An 18,516-nucleotide genomic window follows, 5' to 3' on the forward strand; every position below is an offset into this window, starting at 1 on the left:
TACAGTATATCTACACGAGCTGTGCCGTACACACGTGTGGTGTATATATATCTACACGGGCTGTGCTGTATACACGTGTGTGGTGTATATATATCTACATAAGCTGTGCCGTATACACGTGTGTGGTGTATATATCTACACGAGCTGTGCCGTACATACATATGTGGCGAATATAAACAAACACGAGCTGTGCCGTATACACGTGTGTGGTTTATATCTATCTACACGAGCTGAGCCGTATAGACGTCTGTGGTGTATATGTATCTACACGAGCTGTGCTGTATACACGTGTGTGGTGTATATATCTCCACGAGCTGTGCCGTACATACATGTGTGGCATATATAAACATACACGAGCTGTGCCCACTGCCCTATGTATCCACGAGCTGTGCCCACTGCCCTATACACGCGCCGCCGGTGTGTTCCCTCCTCTCACTAGTGGGCGGGTCGCCCCTCCCCCGCACTGGTTTCGGCAGCACGCGGCTTTTAGTGTAAAGTTTGCACCGTGGAACATCTGTAGCCCCCGCGCTCATCACATCTGCACCGGTCGCCATGGAGTCCCGGACCGCTGGGAAGGTGAGAACACGGCCCCGCCGCACACGGCCGCTCTCCGCACAGCTCTGTGATGTCTCCACGTGTGTGCGGGACACGAGGCTGCTCCGGATTTGGCGCCAGTGCAGGCAGCGCGCTGGGCAGGACGTGGCGGCCGGCGAGAGAACAGGCTCCTAGCAGTCCGCCATGTGTGAGCATGGTGGTCGGCACCGGTGGCCGCCATGTGATGCCGAGGGCTCTGGTGTGCACTGGGGTCAGCCAGACGTGCCCAGTCCGCACTCACAGCACTGTATACTGGCAGCCTCAGGCCTCCTGACTATACACCTCAGTATAGCCTCTTGTTACACACATATATATATATATATATATATATATATATATATATATATATATATATATATATATATTATTTGCACAGTTCCATGACTTTCCCTGGTGTGGAGAAGGGGAGAGCGTGTGTACCTAGCACCACTGTGTCCGTACACTCCGCAACAATGGAATAGTAACACCAAGAAAGAAAAGTGGAATGATGGTAATCACAGGTTGGATAGACGTGGCTACTTTCAAACGTCCGTCATTTAGGGGCCATCACAATGTGTTGTTCTGTGGAAAAAACGCATCCTCCAAAGTTGCCTGCAGGATGCGTTTTTTGCACATAGACTTGTATTACCGACACACGTTCCATACGTCGTGCACTGGATGCGTTGGTATTTGGTGGACCATCGTATCGAAAAAATGTTCAAGGGAAGGTTTTTTCGTACGTTGTGACCTGCATTTCCTACTGCACATGCCCAGCCGGAACTCTGCCCCCTCCTCCCCGGGACTTTACAGTGGGCAGCGGACGCGTTCAAACACTGCGTCCGCTGCCCACGTGCAGAATTTACACAACGTCCTTTGGTACGTTGCGCTGACACTTAGCGACAGCCCCGCACTGACGGAAGTGTGAAAGTAGCCTTAGGCTGATAGATTGTGGAAAACGTGTGCACTGGGCCCGTCTTTCTGATGGACCCGTTGAGGCTATATGCACCTGCTGTGTATGTGTCTTCGCAGTGGTTTTCCGCTGCGAAAACGCATACACAAAACAAACCAGGTTAAAATAAAATTAAAAATCGCAGTATTCTCACCTACCGGCGTTCCCATGCAGCAATGCTCCAGGCAGCTAGCGTTCCTAGTAATACATTGTGAAATCTCACAAGAAGACGCAATGTATTACTAGGAACGCTGGCTGCCGGGAGCATCGGTGACGCTGCGCAGGACTTCGGTAGGTGAGAATATTGCGATTTTTAAAATTATTTTTCACATATCTTGTTACTATTGATGCTGCGTAGGCAGCATCAATAGTAGAAAGAGAAAGAGAGCGAGAGAGAATTTCCATGCATGCTCAGTTTGAAAAGTCGGGACCCGCCGCTGGATTCCTGCTTTTCACAGGCAGCGACGGATCCTGCGCCCATAGGCTTCCATTGTAGCCAGTGACGGGCAGCGCAGGATGTGTCGCTGACCGATTTTCCGACGTGCAGAAAAAACGTTCCTCTGAACGTTTTCTCTGCCCGACGGACCGTTTTTTTATGCAGGATCCAGTGCACGACGGATGAAACGGCCATCCGTCACAATCCGTCGCTAATACAAGTCTATGGATGGGAAAATGCAGGATCCTGCATTCTCAAAAATTGACGGATTGTGACGGGAGGTGAAAGACAGAAGTGTGAAAGAGGCCTTACTGTATGCAAATGAAAAAAATAGAAATTTATCAAAACCTCTATGTATGGAGTATTGAAAAAATGGCTCCTGGAACCCCTTGCAGAAATGGCCGTACCCAGAGGCGTAGCTAGGGTTTTGGTTCAGGGGGGTGAAGCTTCTGAGTGGGCCCCTGACCAGGTAACCTTGATTATAACTGGGTGACCCACCCTAATAGTGGAGGAGAAACTCAGCAAATGACCGCGCTGTTACTGAAGATAATCTCTATATAAAGACCAACATAGATATTACCGCCATATGGTCAGTGGTAGATACCAGCCCTACAGAACATGTAACAGATCAGAGCACAGTTACAGATAATGACTTACCGCTGACATCCTTTCTGATGGAATCGTTCATTTTTCCATCTGGCCCAGAGCTTTTAATATCCCCCAAACTAATGGCTCCAACACTGTATTATGGCCCCGTCACTGTAATCTCCACACTGTTTGATGGCCCCCTAGATAGCCTCCATATTGTATAATGTACCAGTTAGTCCTCAATATAATATACTGCACTCCGCATAGGCCTCCATATAGTATAATGTACCTGATAGTCCTCATTATAGCATAATGCACCCCCCCATAGGCACACTCTATATGGTATTTTGTAGCCCCCATAGGCAGACTCTATAGTATAATGCAGGCCTCCATAGGCAGACACTAATAAAATGCACCCCCCATAGGCAGATTTTAATATTATACACCCCCATAGACAGCCTCTATAGTATAATGCAGCCCCATAAACAATAAATCCAATGTACCTTTCTTCCTGTTTTTTCCGCTGCTCTGAGCACCTGCACATCTCCTGACAGCGGGCGCTGGGTAGTGACGTCATCGCTCCTGCTATCAGTGTCGGCATCGGTGACGTCAGATGCTGACGGGGATGATGGGAGAGGGAGCATAACGCTCCTCTCATCAATGCGGTTAGCTGTATCGGCATGCAGCCGAAACAGTTTGAACCTGCGATGACGAGTGGGGACCCCACTGCTGGCACCGGACCCCCCCCGCCTGCTCAGGGACCACATGGCGGCCGGGTGGCAGAGCAGGGAGATTGATTCTCTCTGCTCTGCCGCAGAATGTAAATGTATCGGCGCGCTGGTGTGACAGTCTCTCATGAAGACCTCTTCATGACGTTGCCCACAGGGTCTCATCAGATTAGAAGAATGGCAGACAGTGACACCTTCTGTACAAGTGAAATTGGTCATCACACATCAAACATGAGGAGCCAGGGTTTACCAACAGAAGGTGTTTACATGGCATTTGCCTACAGGGAGATGTCCAGGTGTCCACTGACCTCACACCACCACTGTCAAAGGCTATCGTGCAGAGTAAGGCTGTGTGCACACGTTGCGTTTCTTTTCTCGTTTTTCTCGTTTTTTCGCTATAAAAACACATAAAAAAACGCATACATTATGCATCCCATCATTTAGAATGCATTCCGCAATTTTTGTGCGCATGATGCGTTTTTTTCCGCAAAAAACACGCATCATGGTAAAAAACGCATCATGTTCATTAGTTTTGCGGATTTTTCGCATTTTTCCCACTATTTAATGCATTGGGAAGCTCCGGAAAAAAACGCGAAAAAAACGCATGCGGATTTCTTGCAGAAAATATCCGGTTTTGCTCAGGAAATTTCTGCAAGAAATCCTGAACGCGTGCACATAGCCTTAGACTACAATGGAGGTTTATTCTCTTCAGTAATGAGTTCCACTTTTGTCTTGAACACAATGAAAGCTGGAGATTGGTCAGGGGACCAAATGGCAACGCCATGAAGAAACATTGAGGGAACATGAGCATATCTCAGGAGCTGTTTTTCAACACGACACCAGGGAACATGTTACTCATGCTACTATGAGCAGCCTGTGTGGCCTTTTTTTTCTACCATGTCCTGCATCTTCTCCAGGTTTGTCGCTCATTGAGCACATCTGGGATGTCATTGATTGGCAATTACAAAAGGAGCTGCCAGCAGTGGATCTTGATGATTTGCTGCCCAAGTGCATTCAGCATGGCTGACCATTACTCAAGGAAACAATTGAAAACCTTTTTGATCGCAGCCAATGTGTGTAAGTGCTGGGATCACTGCCCATGGAGCTCATACAACATACTGAGTAAAGAGATGTTTTGAAAATGTTATTTATTTCCATCTTTTCATTGTTTGCATATCATTACCATGTCTCTCCATGCTGTAATAAAAAAAAATATATATATGTATATATTTATTTATTGAATAGGCCCCTTCAGTTAGTTTATATCAATGTTTTGTGAAGTGCAGGCTCCCGGCTGAGCGCAGCCCCCAAGTTCTAATTTGGGCAAACTGTGTCTAAACCTTGCAATTCTCACTATCGATCTCCCCCTTAGTTTGGCTGTTTCCCTGTAAGGTGATGCATTGTGCATGGAAACGGTGGAAATACCGCAGCGCACGGGGCTGTGCGGCTGTCAGCTTCATTATGATCGCTGCTTGTGAACATAGCCTAAAACTTAGAGGGTTTTGCCCAGTCTTGGAAGAAAAGTCTGCAATCAATCTATGTGACTGCAGACTGCCGACTCTGTGATGCGTACGTTGTCACGACTTCCTGTGCGGGTGGCCTGGGGTCCAAGTGCAGTCACTTTGTGATTGCAGGCTTATGAATCCTGACAGTGTGCAGTGTGTGCGCTGTCACGATTGTCCAGGAGCCGCGAACGCATGACCACAAATATGTGATTTGCATAAATGTGGTCACATGCTGACTAGACATGCACGGCCTCGCTCTATACAAGTGAATGGAGGAAGGCCAGACGCATTGAATCGGAATGTAGCCGCAAGTACGTAAATCGCGTACTTGCGGTCACATGCCTACCGGCACCAGAGAATCCTGACAGTGCACACTGAGAATTCACAAGTCTGTAGTCAGACTTAAGCCTCCATCCAAGCCTGCACAACCCCTTTAATTGAACCGGGACCCTGTTGAAAATAATATTAAAAAAATAAAGGTTTGTACTCTCTTCTCAGACTGGCGCTTTTCCAGCAGGCGGCTCTGCATCTGCTGGTGCTCGCATGTCATTGTCACATGAGTGCTGCAGCCAGTCAGCGTCTGCTAATGGGCCTCACCACTCATTCTCTACTCAGGCGAAACTCTGATGACCGAGGGCGGTATGAGCAGCGTAGCTTATTAGCCAACGTCTGTCACTTCATTGCCTGGCAGTTGCGGCATCAACATAGCTGGAATGTCGCCAATCCAAAATGTAAGTTTGTTTTTTTTTTTTCAATGGGGCCCTGTTTCATTTAAAAACAACAAGTACGGTAATAGACACAAGGTGAAAAGTACTTTTAGGCTGTGTGCACACGTTCAGGATTTTTTGCAGTTTTTCGCTATAAAAACGCGATAAAACCGTGAAAAAAAGCATACATTAAGCATCCGATTATTAGAATGCAATCCGCAATTTTTGTGCACATGTTGCGTTTTTTCCGCAGCGGGATCGCATTCCGGAGAAAAATGCAGTATGTTAATTCTTTGTGCGGAATCGCGGGGATTCCGCACACATAGGAATGCATTGATTCGCTTACTTCCCGCATGGGGCTATGCCCACCATGTGGGAAGTAAGCGGATCATGTGCAGTTGGTACCCTGGGTGGAGGAGAGGAGACTCCCCTCCAAGCCCTGGAAACCATATACCTGTAAAAAAAAAAAAGAATTAAAATAAAAAATCGTGATAGTCTCACCTTCCGGTGTCCCCAGCAGCCTTCCTGCTCCTAGCGATGCTCCCGTTCCAAGGGATGCTTTGCGGCAATGACCTGTGATGACGTAGTGGTCTTGCGTAATGCTACGTCATCTGGGGTCATTGCCGCAAGGCATTACTGGGAACGGGAGCATCGCGAGGAGCGGGAAGTCTGCGGGGCCTCCGGAAGGTGAGAATAGCACAATTCTTTTATTTTTAACATTCGATCTTTTTACTATTGATGCTGCATAGGCAGCATTATTAGTAAAAAGTTGGTCACACTTGTCAAACACTGTTTGACAAGTGTGACCAACCTGTCAATCAGTTTTCAGGAAAACGCTAGCATTCTGCAAGCTAATTAAGCTTGTAAAACGCTAGTGTTTAGCGGGAAAACGCATGCCAATTCCGCATGCATTTTACCCGTGGCACAGTTGCGGAATTGTTGCAGAAATTTCCGCAACAATTCCGGACGTGTGCACATAGCCTTAGGCCATGTTCAGTATTTTACATCAGAATCTTTAACCCCTTCCCGACATCGGACGTACTATACCGTCCGATGTCGGGTCCCCTGCTTTGATGTGCGCTCTGGCGGTGAGCGCACATCAAAGTCGCGACATGTCAGCTGTTTTTTACAGCTGACATGTGCGCGCAATAGCGGCGGGTGAAATCGTGATCACCCGCCGCTATTAACTAGTTAAATGCCGCTGTCAAACGCAGACAGCGGCATTTAACTACCGCATCCGGCCGGGCGGCCGGAAATGAGCGCATCGCCGACCCCCGTCACATGATCGGAGGTCGGCGATGCTTGTATATTGTAGCCATAGAGGTCCTTGAGACCTCTATGGTTACTGATCGCCGGTGGCTGTGAGCGCCCCCCTGTGGTCGGCGCTCACAGCACACCTGCAATTCTGCTATATAGCAGCGATCTGATGATCGCTGTTATGTAGCAGAGCCGATCGGGCTGTGCCTGCTTCTAGCCTCCCATGGAGGCTATAGAAGCATGGCAAAAGTAAAAAAAAATGTGAAAAAAAAAAAAAAATATATAAAAGTTTAAATCACCCCCCTTTCGCCCCAATCAAAATAAATCAATAAAAAAAAAATCAAATCTACACATATTTGGTATCGCCGCGTTCAGAATCGCCCGATCTATCAATAAAAAAAAGCATTAACCTGATCGCAAAACGGCGTAACGAGAAAAAAAATCGAAACACCAGAATTACGTTTTTTTGGTCGCCGCGACATTGCATTAAAATGCAATAACGGGCGATCAAAAAAACGTATCTGCACCAAAATGCTATTATTAAAAACGCCAGCTCGGCACGCAAAAAATAAGCCCTCACCCGACCCCAGATCACGAAAAATGGAGACGCTACAGGTATCGGAAAATGGCGCAATTTTATTTATTATTTTTTTTGCAAAGTTTGGAATTTTTTTTTTCTCCACTTAGGTGAAAAATAACCTAGACATGTTTGGTGTCTATGAACTCGTAATGACCTGGAGAATCATAATGGCAGGTTAGTTTTATCATTTAGTGAACCTAGCAAAAAAAACAAACAAAAAACAAGTGTGGGATTGCACTTTTTTTGCAATTTCACCGCACTTGGAATTTTTTTCCCGTTTTCTAGTACACGCCATGGTAAAACCAATGGTGTCATTCAAAAGTACAACTCGTCCCGCAAAAAATAAGCCCTCACATGGCCAAATTGACAGAAAAATAAAAAAGTTATGGCTCTGGGAAGGAGGGGAGTGAAAAACGAAAACGGAAAAACGAAAAATCCCACAGTCATGAAGGGGTTAAAGGTACCGTTACACTAAACGACTTACCACTGATAACGACCAGCGATACGACCTGGCCGTGATCGTTGGTAAGTCGTTGTGTGGTCGCTGGGGAGCTGTCACACAGACAGCTCTCTCCAGCGACCAACGATCAGGGGAAGGACTTCGGCATCGTTGAAACTGTCTTCAACGATGCCGAAGTCCCCCTGCAGCACCCGGGTAACCAGGGTAAACATCGGGTTACTAAGTGCAGGGCCGCGCTTAGTAACCCGATATTTACCCTGGTTACCATTGTAAAAGTAAAAAAACCCAAAACACTACATACTCACCTTCTGATGTCTGTCACGTCCCCCGCCAGCGTCCACATAGTTAAAACTGCTTTCGGCAGGAGCGCTGCTAATGCACGCGCTGCTGCCGAGAGCTTCCCTGCACTGAATGTGTCAGCGGCGCGCCGGCAGTAACAGCGGTGACGTCACCGCTGTGCTCTGCTTTACGGCCGGCGCTGACACAGTCAGTGCAGGAAGCTCTCGGCAGCAGCGCAGCATTAGCAAGCGCTCCTGCCGAAAGCAGTTTTGACCCTGTGGACGTCGGGGGACGTGACAGACATCAGAAGGTGAGTATGTAGTGTTTTTTTTTTTTTTACTTTTACAATGGTAACCAGGGTAAATATCGGGTTCCTAAGCGCGGCCCTGCGCTTAGTAACCCGATGTTTACCCTGGTTACAAGTGAACACATCGCTGGATCGGCGTCACACACACCGATCCAGCGATGACAGCGGGTGATCAGCGACGAAATAAAGTTCTGGACTTCTAGCTCCAACCAGCGATATCACAGCGGGATCCTGATCGCTGCTGCGTGTCAAACACAACGAGATCGTTATCCAGGACGCTGCAACGTCACTGATCGTTGTCGTTCTCGTTGGAAAGTTGCTCAGTGTGAAGGTACCTTAAGCCAAAACTAGAAGAGGAACAATCAGAGGAAAAGTATAATAGAAACAAGTCACCACTTCTGGATTTATCACCCGCTCCCGGTTTTTGCTTACAAATACTGATGTGAATAACTGACCAAATACTGAACGTGGGATCGTGGCCTTATTGTATGGTCCAGCCATCTTTAATAATGGGTGTTGATGCAAACTTTCATTTTGTGTCATTTTTTTTTGGTTTTCAATGACTTTTTTTTAATTTATTTGTTACCTTGTGTTGCAGTATTTGTTGTTGTTTTTTTGTACCCCAATCTTCTATATTGAGCATTCAGATAGATGAATTTTCCACAAAATCAAACCTGGACAGTTTACCTTGCAGTATATGTCAATTTTAACATAGGGAGTCCATACACAATGTATGATATACATTACTGTATATGCGTTGGGGCTTTACATTCTGTGCACGGTGGGAACTTCTTCCATTGTGTATTTTAATAGAATCTGTTATGTCCAAAAAAGACAAAAACTGCCGTCATCCCTTTTATAGCGTACAGTACTCTGATTAAGGCCGGAGTCACACACAACGTATAAAAATACGGTCTGTTTTTGATGGCCGAGATACGCAGAAAACTTCCTGAACAGTGATCCGTATTCAATGCGAGGATGCAATTTTTTTTCACCAAAAATTATTTGTGTCATCTGTATGGCATCCGTACTGCGAGATTTTCTCGCCGGCTTGCAAAATGAACATAGAATGGATCCATGGCCTCAAATATTCGTAAAAACATAAATATTTATATTTCATATAGCGCTAGGTAGCAGAAAAGCCGGTAATTCAATTGCCGGCTTTTGCTATCTCCTTCCCAAACCCGACAGGATATGAGACATGGGTTACATACAGTAAACCATTTCATATGCCTTATTTTTTTTACATATTCCTCATTATTAATGTTACAAGTGTCTGTGTGTAAAATTTGGGGGGCTCTAGCTGTTAAAATGAAGGGTTAAATCATGGAAAAAACTGGCGTGGGCTCCAGCGCAATTTTTTACGCCAGAGTGGTAAAGCCAGTGACTGAGGGCAGATATTAATAGCCTAAAGAGGGTCCATGGTTATTGCCCCCCCCCCCCCCCCGAGGGCAGATATTAATAGTCTAGAGAGGGTCCATGGTTACTGCCCCCCTCCCCCCCCGACTAAAAAACATCTGCCCCCAGCCACCCCAGAAAAGGTACATCTGTAAGATGCGCCTATTCTGGCACTTGGCCACTCTCTTCCCACTCCCCTGTAGTGGTGGGATATGGGGTAATAAAGGGTTAATGTCACCTGCTAATGACATTAAGCCTGATTAATAATGGAGGTGTCAATAAGACACCTATCCATTATTAATCCAGTATTAATAAAGGGTTGAAAAAACACATTAGGAAAAAAGTATTTTAACCCCTTAGTGACAGAGCCAATTTGGTGCTTAATGACCGAGCCAATTTTTACAATTCTGACCAGTGTCACTTTAAGAGGTTATAACTCTGGAACGCTTTATCGGATCCCGCTGATTCTGAGATTGTTTTTTCGTGACATATTGTACTTCAAGTTAGTGGTAACATTTCTTCGATATTACTTGCGATTATTTATGAAAAAAATGGAAATATGGCAAAAAATTTTAAAATTTTGCAATTTTCAAACTTTGTATTTTTATGCCCTTAAATCAGAGAGATATGTCACAAAAAATAGTTCATAAATAACATTTCCCACATGTCTACTTTACATCAGCACAATTTTGGAAACAATTTTTTTTTTTTGTTAGGGAGTTATAAGGGTTAAAAGTTGACCAGCAATTTCTCATTTTTACAACACCATGTTTTTTTTAGGGACCACATCACCTTTGAAGTCATTTTGAGGGGTCTATATGATAGAAAATAACCAAGTGTGACACCATTCTAAAAACTGCACCCCTCAAGCTGCTCAAAACCACATTCAAGAAGTTTATTAACCCTTTACGTACTTCACAGGAACTGAAACAATGTGGAAGAAAAAAATGAACATTTAACTTTTTTTTGCAAACATTTTACTTCAGAACCATTTTTTTTAATTTTCACAAGTGTAAAACCAGAAATTTAACCACAAATTTTGTTGTGCAATTTTTCCTGAGTACGCCGATACCCCATATGTGGAGGTAAACCACTGTTTGGGCGCACCGCAGAGCTTGGAAGTGAATGAGCACCGTTTGACTGTTTCAATGCAGAATTGGCTGGAATAGAGATCGGACGCCATGTCGCGTTTGGAGAGCCCCTAATGTGCCTAAACAGTGGAAACCCCCCACAAGTGACACCATTTTGGAAACTAGACCCCTTAAGGAACTTATCTAGATGTGTGGTGAGCACTTTGAACCCCCAAGTGCTTCACAGAAGTTTATAACGTAGAGCCGTGAAAATAAAAAATCGCATTTGTTTTCACAAAAATGATTTTTTCGCCCACAAATTCTTATTTTCACAAGGGTAACAGGAGAAATTAGACCACAAAAGTTGTTGTGCAATTTCTCCTGAGTACGTCGATACCCCATATGTGGAGGTAAACCACTGTTTGGGCGCACCGCAGAGCTTGGAAGTGAAGGAGCACCGTTTGACTTTTTCAATGCAGAATTGACTGGAATTGAGATCGGATGCCATGTCGCGTTTGGAGAGCCCCTGATGTGCCTAAACAGTGGAAACCCCCCGCAAGTGATACCATTTTGGAAACTAGACCCCTTAAGGAACTTATCTAGATGTGTGGTGAGCACTTTAAACCCCCAGGTGCTTCACAGAAGTTTATAACGTAGAGCCGTGAAAATAAAAAAATCGCATTTTTTCTACAAAAATGATTTTTTTGCCTCCAAATTTTTATTTTACCAAGGGTAACAGGAGAAAATGGACCCCAGAAGTTGTTGTACAATTTGTCTTGAGTACGCCGACACCCCATATGTGGGGGTAAACCACTGTTTGGGCGCATGGCTGAGCTCGGAAGCAAAGGAGCGTCATTTAACTTTTCAATGCAAAATTGACTGGAATTGAGATCGGACGCCATGTCGCGTTTGGAGAGCCCCTGATGTGCCTAAACAGTAGAAACCCCCCAAAAGTGACCCCATTTTGGAAACTAGACCCCCCATGGAATTTATCTAGATGTGTAGTGAGAACTTTGAATGCCCAAGTGCATCACAGAAGTTTATAATGCAGAGTCGTAAAAATAAAAAATATATTTTTTTTAACAATAAAGATTTTTTTAGCCCCCAAGTTTTTATTTTCACAAGGGTAACAAGAGAAATTGGATGCCAATATTTGTTCTCCAATTTGTCCTGAGTATGCTGGTACCCCATATGTGGGGGTAAACCACTGTTTTGGCACACGGCAGAGCTCGGAAGAGAAGGAGCGCCATTTTGGAATTCAGACTTTGATAGAATTGTCTGTGGGTGTTATGTTGTGTTTGCAAAGCCCCTGATGTACCTAAACAGTAGAAACCCCCCACAAGTGACCAAATTTTGGAAACTAGACCCCCTAAGGAACTTATGTAGATATGTGGTGAGAACTTTGAATGCTCAAGTGCTTCACAGAAGTTTATAATGCAGAGTAGCGAAAATAAAAAAAGATTTTTTTTTCCCACAAAAAAGATTTTTAGCCCCCAAGTTTTTATTTTCACAAGGGTAACAGGAGAAATTGGACCCCAAAAGTTGTTGTCCAATTTATCCCGAGTACGCTGATGCCCCATATGTGGGGGTAAACCACTGTTTGGGCGCACGGCAAAGCTCAGAAGGGAGGGAGCACCATTTGACTTTTTTAGCGCAAAATTGGCTGTCGTGTTTGGAGACCCCCTGATGTACCTAAACAGTGGAAACCCCCAAATTATAACTCCAACCCTAACTCCAACACACCCCTAACCCTAATCTCAACCCGATCAATAATCCTAATCACAACCCTAACGATAATCAGAACCCTAACCCCAAAACAGCCCTAATCTCAACCCTAACCATAACCCTAATCAAAACCCTAAATCCAACACACCCCTAACCCTAATCCCAACCCTAATCCCAACCCTAACCCTAATCCCAAACGTAACCCTAATCCCAAACGTAACCCTAATCCCAAACGTAACCTAATCCCAACCCTAATCCAAACCCTAATCCCAACTCTAACCCTAACTTTAGCCCCGACCCTAACCATAACTTTAGCCCCGTCGTCACAAAAAAAGTTCAATGTAACCTTTTTTTTGTACGTCGCGTCCGCAATTTCCGCGCATGCGTGGCCGTAACTCTGCCCCCTCCTCCCCAGGACATAGACTGGGCAGCGGATGCGTTGAAAAACTGCATCCGCTGCCCACGTTGTGCACAATTTTCACAACGTGCATTGGTACGTCGGGCCGACGCATTGCGACCGCCCCGTACCGACGCAAGTGTGAAAGAAGCCTAAGGCTACTTTCACACTAGCGTCGTACTCGGCCCATCGCAGTGTGTCGGGCCGACGTACCAACGCTAGCGTTGTAAGCGCCGCACAACGGGTGCAGCGGATGCTGTTTTTTCAACGCATCCGCTGCCCCATTGTGAGGTGCGGGGAGGCGGGGGCGGAGTTCCGGCCGCGCATGCGCGGTCGGAAATGGTGGACACGTCGCACAAAAAAGTTACATGTAGCTTTTTTTGTGCCGACGGTCCCCCAAAGCACGACGCATCCGTCGCACGAAGGATGCGACGTGTGGCAATCCGTCTCAATGCGTCGCTAATGCAAGCCAATGGAGAAAAAACGCATCCTGCAAGCACTTTTGCAGGATGCGTTTTTTCTCCAACGACGCATTGCGACGGAAGCCAAAAAACGCTAGTGTGAAAGTAGCCTAACCCTAACCCTAGCCCTAACCCTAAATTTAGCCCCAACACTAACCCTAAATATAGCCCCAACCCTAACCCTAGCCCTAACCCTAATTTTAGCCCCAACTCGTCTCTCCGGCCGGCAGATGGCAGTAGATGGCGGGCGCACTGCGCATGCGCCCGCCATGAGGAAAAAGCCGGCCGGCAGGAGGAGACAGAAGAGGACCCAGGGACACCGGGTGAGTATGATAGGGTCCCCAAATCCCCCTATTTCTCTGTCCTCTGATGTGCGATCACATCAGAGAACAGAGAATTACAGATCGCTTTTTTTTTTTTGCGGTCGCCGGTAAACTGTTAATTACCGGCGATCGCAAAACAGGGGTCGGTGCAAACCGGCCCCGATCATGTTCTTTGGGGTCTCGGCTACCCCCGGCAGCCGAGACCCCAAAGATCTTCCGGGCGGCGGGCGCACTGCGCATGCGCCCGCCATTTTTTCCCGGAAAAAAGATGGCGGCGCCCATGGGGAGCCACGAGGAGCACCGGGGGAGATAGGTGAGTATTGGGGGGCTATCAGGAGCCATCGGGGACCCTATTTCTCTGTCCTCCGATGTGCGATCACATCGGAGGACAGAGAAATTAAATGGCAAATCGCGTTTTTTTTTTTTTTTTTGTTGCGACCGCCGATAAACGGTTAATTACCGGCGATCGCAACTCGGTCGGTAAAAACCCCCCGAATCATGTTCTCTGGGGTCTCGGCTACCCTCGGCAACCGAGACCCCAGAGAAAATCCGACTCTGGGGGGCGCTATTCACTTTTTCCACAGCACCGTTAATTAACGGCGCTGTGGTTTAAGTACCCTTAGCGGCCGCCGTTAAAAGGCGTATCGGCGGTTGTTAAGGGGTTAATGAGCTAAAGACACATGGTGTGGTAATAGTTTATTAAACGCTCAATCCAATTGAAGACCCTTGTCACCTGAAACAAAGTTAAAATAAAAAAAAAACAATATCCCATACCTCTCCGGCGTTACAGTCAAGTCCCACGATATAAATACATCAGAAGGGGTTAAATAATTTTACAAGCAGAAGCTCTGCTCCTGCCTGTAAAATCTGGGGAATGAATGGGAAGCAGGGGAACATAGCTACCTAGACTTTCGGTGCTGCGCCCCCTGCTGGCATAAACTCATGAACTCTAGCGTGAGAAAAATTCCCACGCTTGAGTTCATATGAGTTTATGCCAGCAGGGCAATGTGTTTGTGTTTTTTTTTAACCCTTTATTAATATAGGATTAATAATGGATAGGTGTCTTTTTGACACCTCTCCATTATTAACCTGGCTTAATGTCACCTTACAATAGCAAGGTGGCATTAACCCTTTATTACCCCATTTCCCACCACTACTAGGGAGTGGGAAGAGAGAGGCTAAGTGCCAGAATAGGCGCATCTTACAGATGTGCCTTTTCTGGGGTGGCTGGGGGCAGATGTTTTTAGCCAGGGGGGTCCTATAACCATGGTCCCTCTCTAGGCTATTAATATCTGCCCTCAGTCACTGGCTTTCCCACTCTGGCGGAGAAAATTGCGCGGGAGCCCCCGCCAGTTTTTTCCGTGATTCAACCCTTTATTTTAACAGCTAGAGCCCCAAAATTTTGCGCACAGACTCTACTAACATTAGTAGTGAGGAATATGTAAAAAAATAAGGGATATGAAATGGTTTACTCTATGTAAATCATGTCTCATATCCTGTCGGGTTTGATAAGGAGATGGCAAAAGCCGGCAATTGAATTACCGGCTTTTCTGCTATCTAGCGCCATATGAAATATAAATATATGTGTCTCACTGACATATACAGTCATGGCCAAAAGTATTGACACCCCTGCAATTCTGTCAGATAATGCTCAGTTTCTTCCTGAAAATGATTGCAAACACAAATTCTTTGGTGGTATTACCGTATATACTCGAGTATAAGCCGACCCGAGTATAAGCCGACCCCCCTAATTTTGCCACAAAAAACTGGGAAAACTTATTGACTCGAGTATAAGCCTAGGGTGGAAAATGCAGCAGCTACCGGTGAATTTCAAAATTAAAAATAGATGCTCCATACTGTTCATTATGGCCCCATAGATGCTCCATATAAAGCTGTGCCATATATAATGCTCTGCACTGTTCATTATGGCCCCATAGATGCTCCACATAAAGCTGTGCCATATATAATGCTCTGCACCGTTCAGTATAGCCCCATAGACGTTCCACATAAAGCTGCCCCATATATAATGCCCTGCACAGTTCATTATGGCCCCATAAATGCTCCATAGAAAGCTGTGCCATATACAATGCTCTGCACCTTTGATTATGGCCCCATAGATGCTCCATAGAAAGCTGTGCCATATAAAATGCTCTGCACTTTTGATTATGGCCCCATAGATAGCTGTGCCATATACAATGCTCTGCACCTTTGATTATGGCCCCATAGATAGCTGTGCCATATACAATGCTCTGCACCTTTGATCATGGCCCCATAGAAAGCTGTGCCATATACAATGCCCTGCACCTTTGATTATGGCCCCATAGATGCTCCATAGAAAGCTGTGCCATATATAATGCTCTGCACCTTTGATTATGGCCCCATAGATAGCTGTGCCATATACAATGCCCTGCACCTTTGATTATGGCCCCATAGATAGCTGTGCCATATATAATGCCCTGCACCTTTGATTATGGCCCCATAGATAGCTGTGCCATATACAATGCTCTGCACCTTTGATTATGGCCCCATAGATAGCTGTGCCATATATAATGCCCTGCACCTTTGATTATGGCCCCATAGATAGCTGTGCCATATACAATGCTCTGCACCTTTGATTATGGCCCCATAGATAGCTGTGCCATATATAATGCCCTGCACCTTTGATTATGGCCCCATAGATAGCTGTGCCATATAGAATGCTCTGCACCTTTGATTATGGCCCCATAGATGCTCCACATAAAGCTGTCCAATATAATGCTCTGCACCGTTGCCCCATAGATACTCCACATAAATCTGTGCAATATACAATGCTGCTGCTGCAATAATAAAAAAAAAAACACATACTCACCTCTCTTGCTTGCAGCTCCTCGGCGTCCCGTCCCGGCGTCTCTCTGCACTGACTGATCAGTCAGAGGGCGGCGCGCACACTATACGCGTCATCGCGCCCTCTGACCTGCACAGTCAGTGCGGAGAGACGCCGGGAAGACAGCGGCGCTCGGCGTGTGGAACGCGGACAGGTAACTATGAGATACTTATCTGCTCCCGGCGTCCCTGGCTCCTTCTCCCAGACAGATGGTCTCCGGGTGCCGCAGCCTCTTCCTCTCTCAGCGGTCACCGCTGATTAAAGGAATGAATTTGCGGCTCCACCCCTATGGGAGTGGAGTCCATTTTCATTTCTATAATGAGCGGTGCCATGTGACCGCTGAACAGGGGACGAGCTGCGGCACCGAAGACCGTGGGACGGGCAGGGGGAGCGCCAGGAGCGCCGGGACTAGGTGAGTATGCGACACGCTCTCTCCCCCTCACCCGCCGACCCCACCGCCGACCGTGACTCGAGTATAAGCCGAGAGGGGCACTTTCAGCCCAAAAATTTGGGCTGAAAATCTTGGCTTATACTCGAGTATATACGGTATCTTTATTTATTATTTAATTTGTCTTAAATGAAAAAACACAAAAATAATTGTCTTAAAGCCAAATTGGATATAATTCCACACCAAACATAAAAAAGGGGGTGGACAAAAGTATTGGCACTGTTCGAAAAATCATGTGATGTTTCTCTAATTTGTGTAATTAACAGCACCTGTAACTTACCTGTGGCACCTAACAGGTGTTGGCATGGATGTTGGCATGACATGGATTAAAATTGACTCAACCTCTGTCCTGTGTCCTTGTGTATACCACATTGAGCATGGAGAAAAGAAAGAAGACCAAAGAACTGTCTGGACTTGAGAAACCAAATTGTGAGGAAGCATGAGCAATCTCAAGGCTACAAGTCCATCTCCAAAGACTTGAATGTTCCTGTGTCTACCGTGCGCAGTGTCATCAAGAAGTTTAAAGCCCATGGCACTGTGGCTAACCTCCCTAGATGTGGACGGAAAATAAAAATTGACAAGAGATTTCAAGGCAAGATTGCGCGGATGTTGGATATAGAACCTCGACTAACATCCAAACAAGTTCAAGCTGCCCTGTAGTCCGAGGGTACAACAGTGTCAACCCGTACTATCCGTCGGCGTCTGAATGAAAAGGGACTGTATGGTAGGAGACCCAGGAAGACCCCACTTCTTACCCCGTTACATAAAAAAGCCAGGCTGGAGTTTGCCAAAACTTAAATGAAAAAGCCTAAAACGTTTTAGAAGAATGTTCTCTGGTCAGATGAGACAAAAGTAGAGCTTTTTGGGCAAAGGCATCAACAAAGTTTACAGGAGAAAAAAGAGGCATTCAAAGAAAAGAACACGGTCCCTACAGTCAAACACGGCGGAGGTTCCATGATGTTTTGGGGTTGCTTTGCTGCCTCTGGCACTGGACTGCTTGACCGTGTGCATGGCATTATGAAGTCTGAAGACTACCAACAAATTTTGCAGCATAATGTAGGGCCCAGTGTGAGAAAGCTGGGTCTCCCTCAGAAGTCATGGGTCTTCCAGCAGGACAATGACCCAAAGCACACTTCAAAAAGCACTAGAAAATGGTTTGAGAGAAAGCACTGGAGACTTCTAAGGTGGCCAGCAATGAATCCAGACCTGAATCCCATAGAACACCTATGGAGAGATCTAAAAATGGCAGTTTGGAGAAGGCACCCTTCAAATATCAGGGACCTGGAGCAGTTTGCCAAAGAAGAATGGTGTAAAATTCCAGCAGAGCATTGTAAGAAACTCATTGATGGTTACCGGAAGCGGTTGGTCGCAGTTATTTTGGCTAAAGGTTGTGCAACCAATTATTAGGCTGAGGGTGCCAATACTTTTGTCTGGCTCATTTTTGGAGTTTTGTGTGAACTGA

At 46.0% G+C, this 18,516-nt stretch overlaps 1 protein-coding gene across 1 annotated transcript in view; it reads left to right on the forward strand.

Annotated features, from left to right (window-relative positions):
- Nucleotides 1–397: 397 nt before the first annotated feature.
- CDCA7L (cell division cycle associated 7 like) overlaps nucleotides 398–18,516 on the forward strand; it is a 72,484-nt gene continuing 54,365 nt past the window's right edge. Inside the window, exon 1 of the mRNA XM_077268715.1 lies at nucleotides 398–576. Within this exon, the coding sequence (XP_077124830.1) occupies nucleotides 553–576 (24 nt within the window). The 5' untranslated portion in view covers nucleotides 398–552. The remainder of the gene's footprint in view (nucleotides 577–18,516) is intronic.

The sequence above is a fragment of the Ranitomeya variabilis genome, chromosome 6, assembly GCF_051348905.1.
Source record: "Ranitomeya variabilis isolate aRanVar5 chromosome 6, aRanVar5.hap1, whole genome shotgun sequence".
NCBI classification, from domain to species: Eukaryota; Metazoa; Chordata; class Amphibia; order Anura; family Dendrobatidae; genus Ranitomeya; species Ranitomeya variabilis.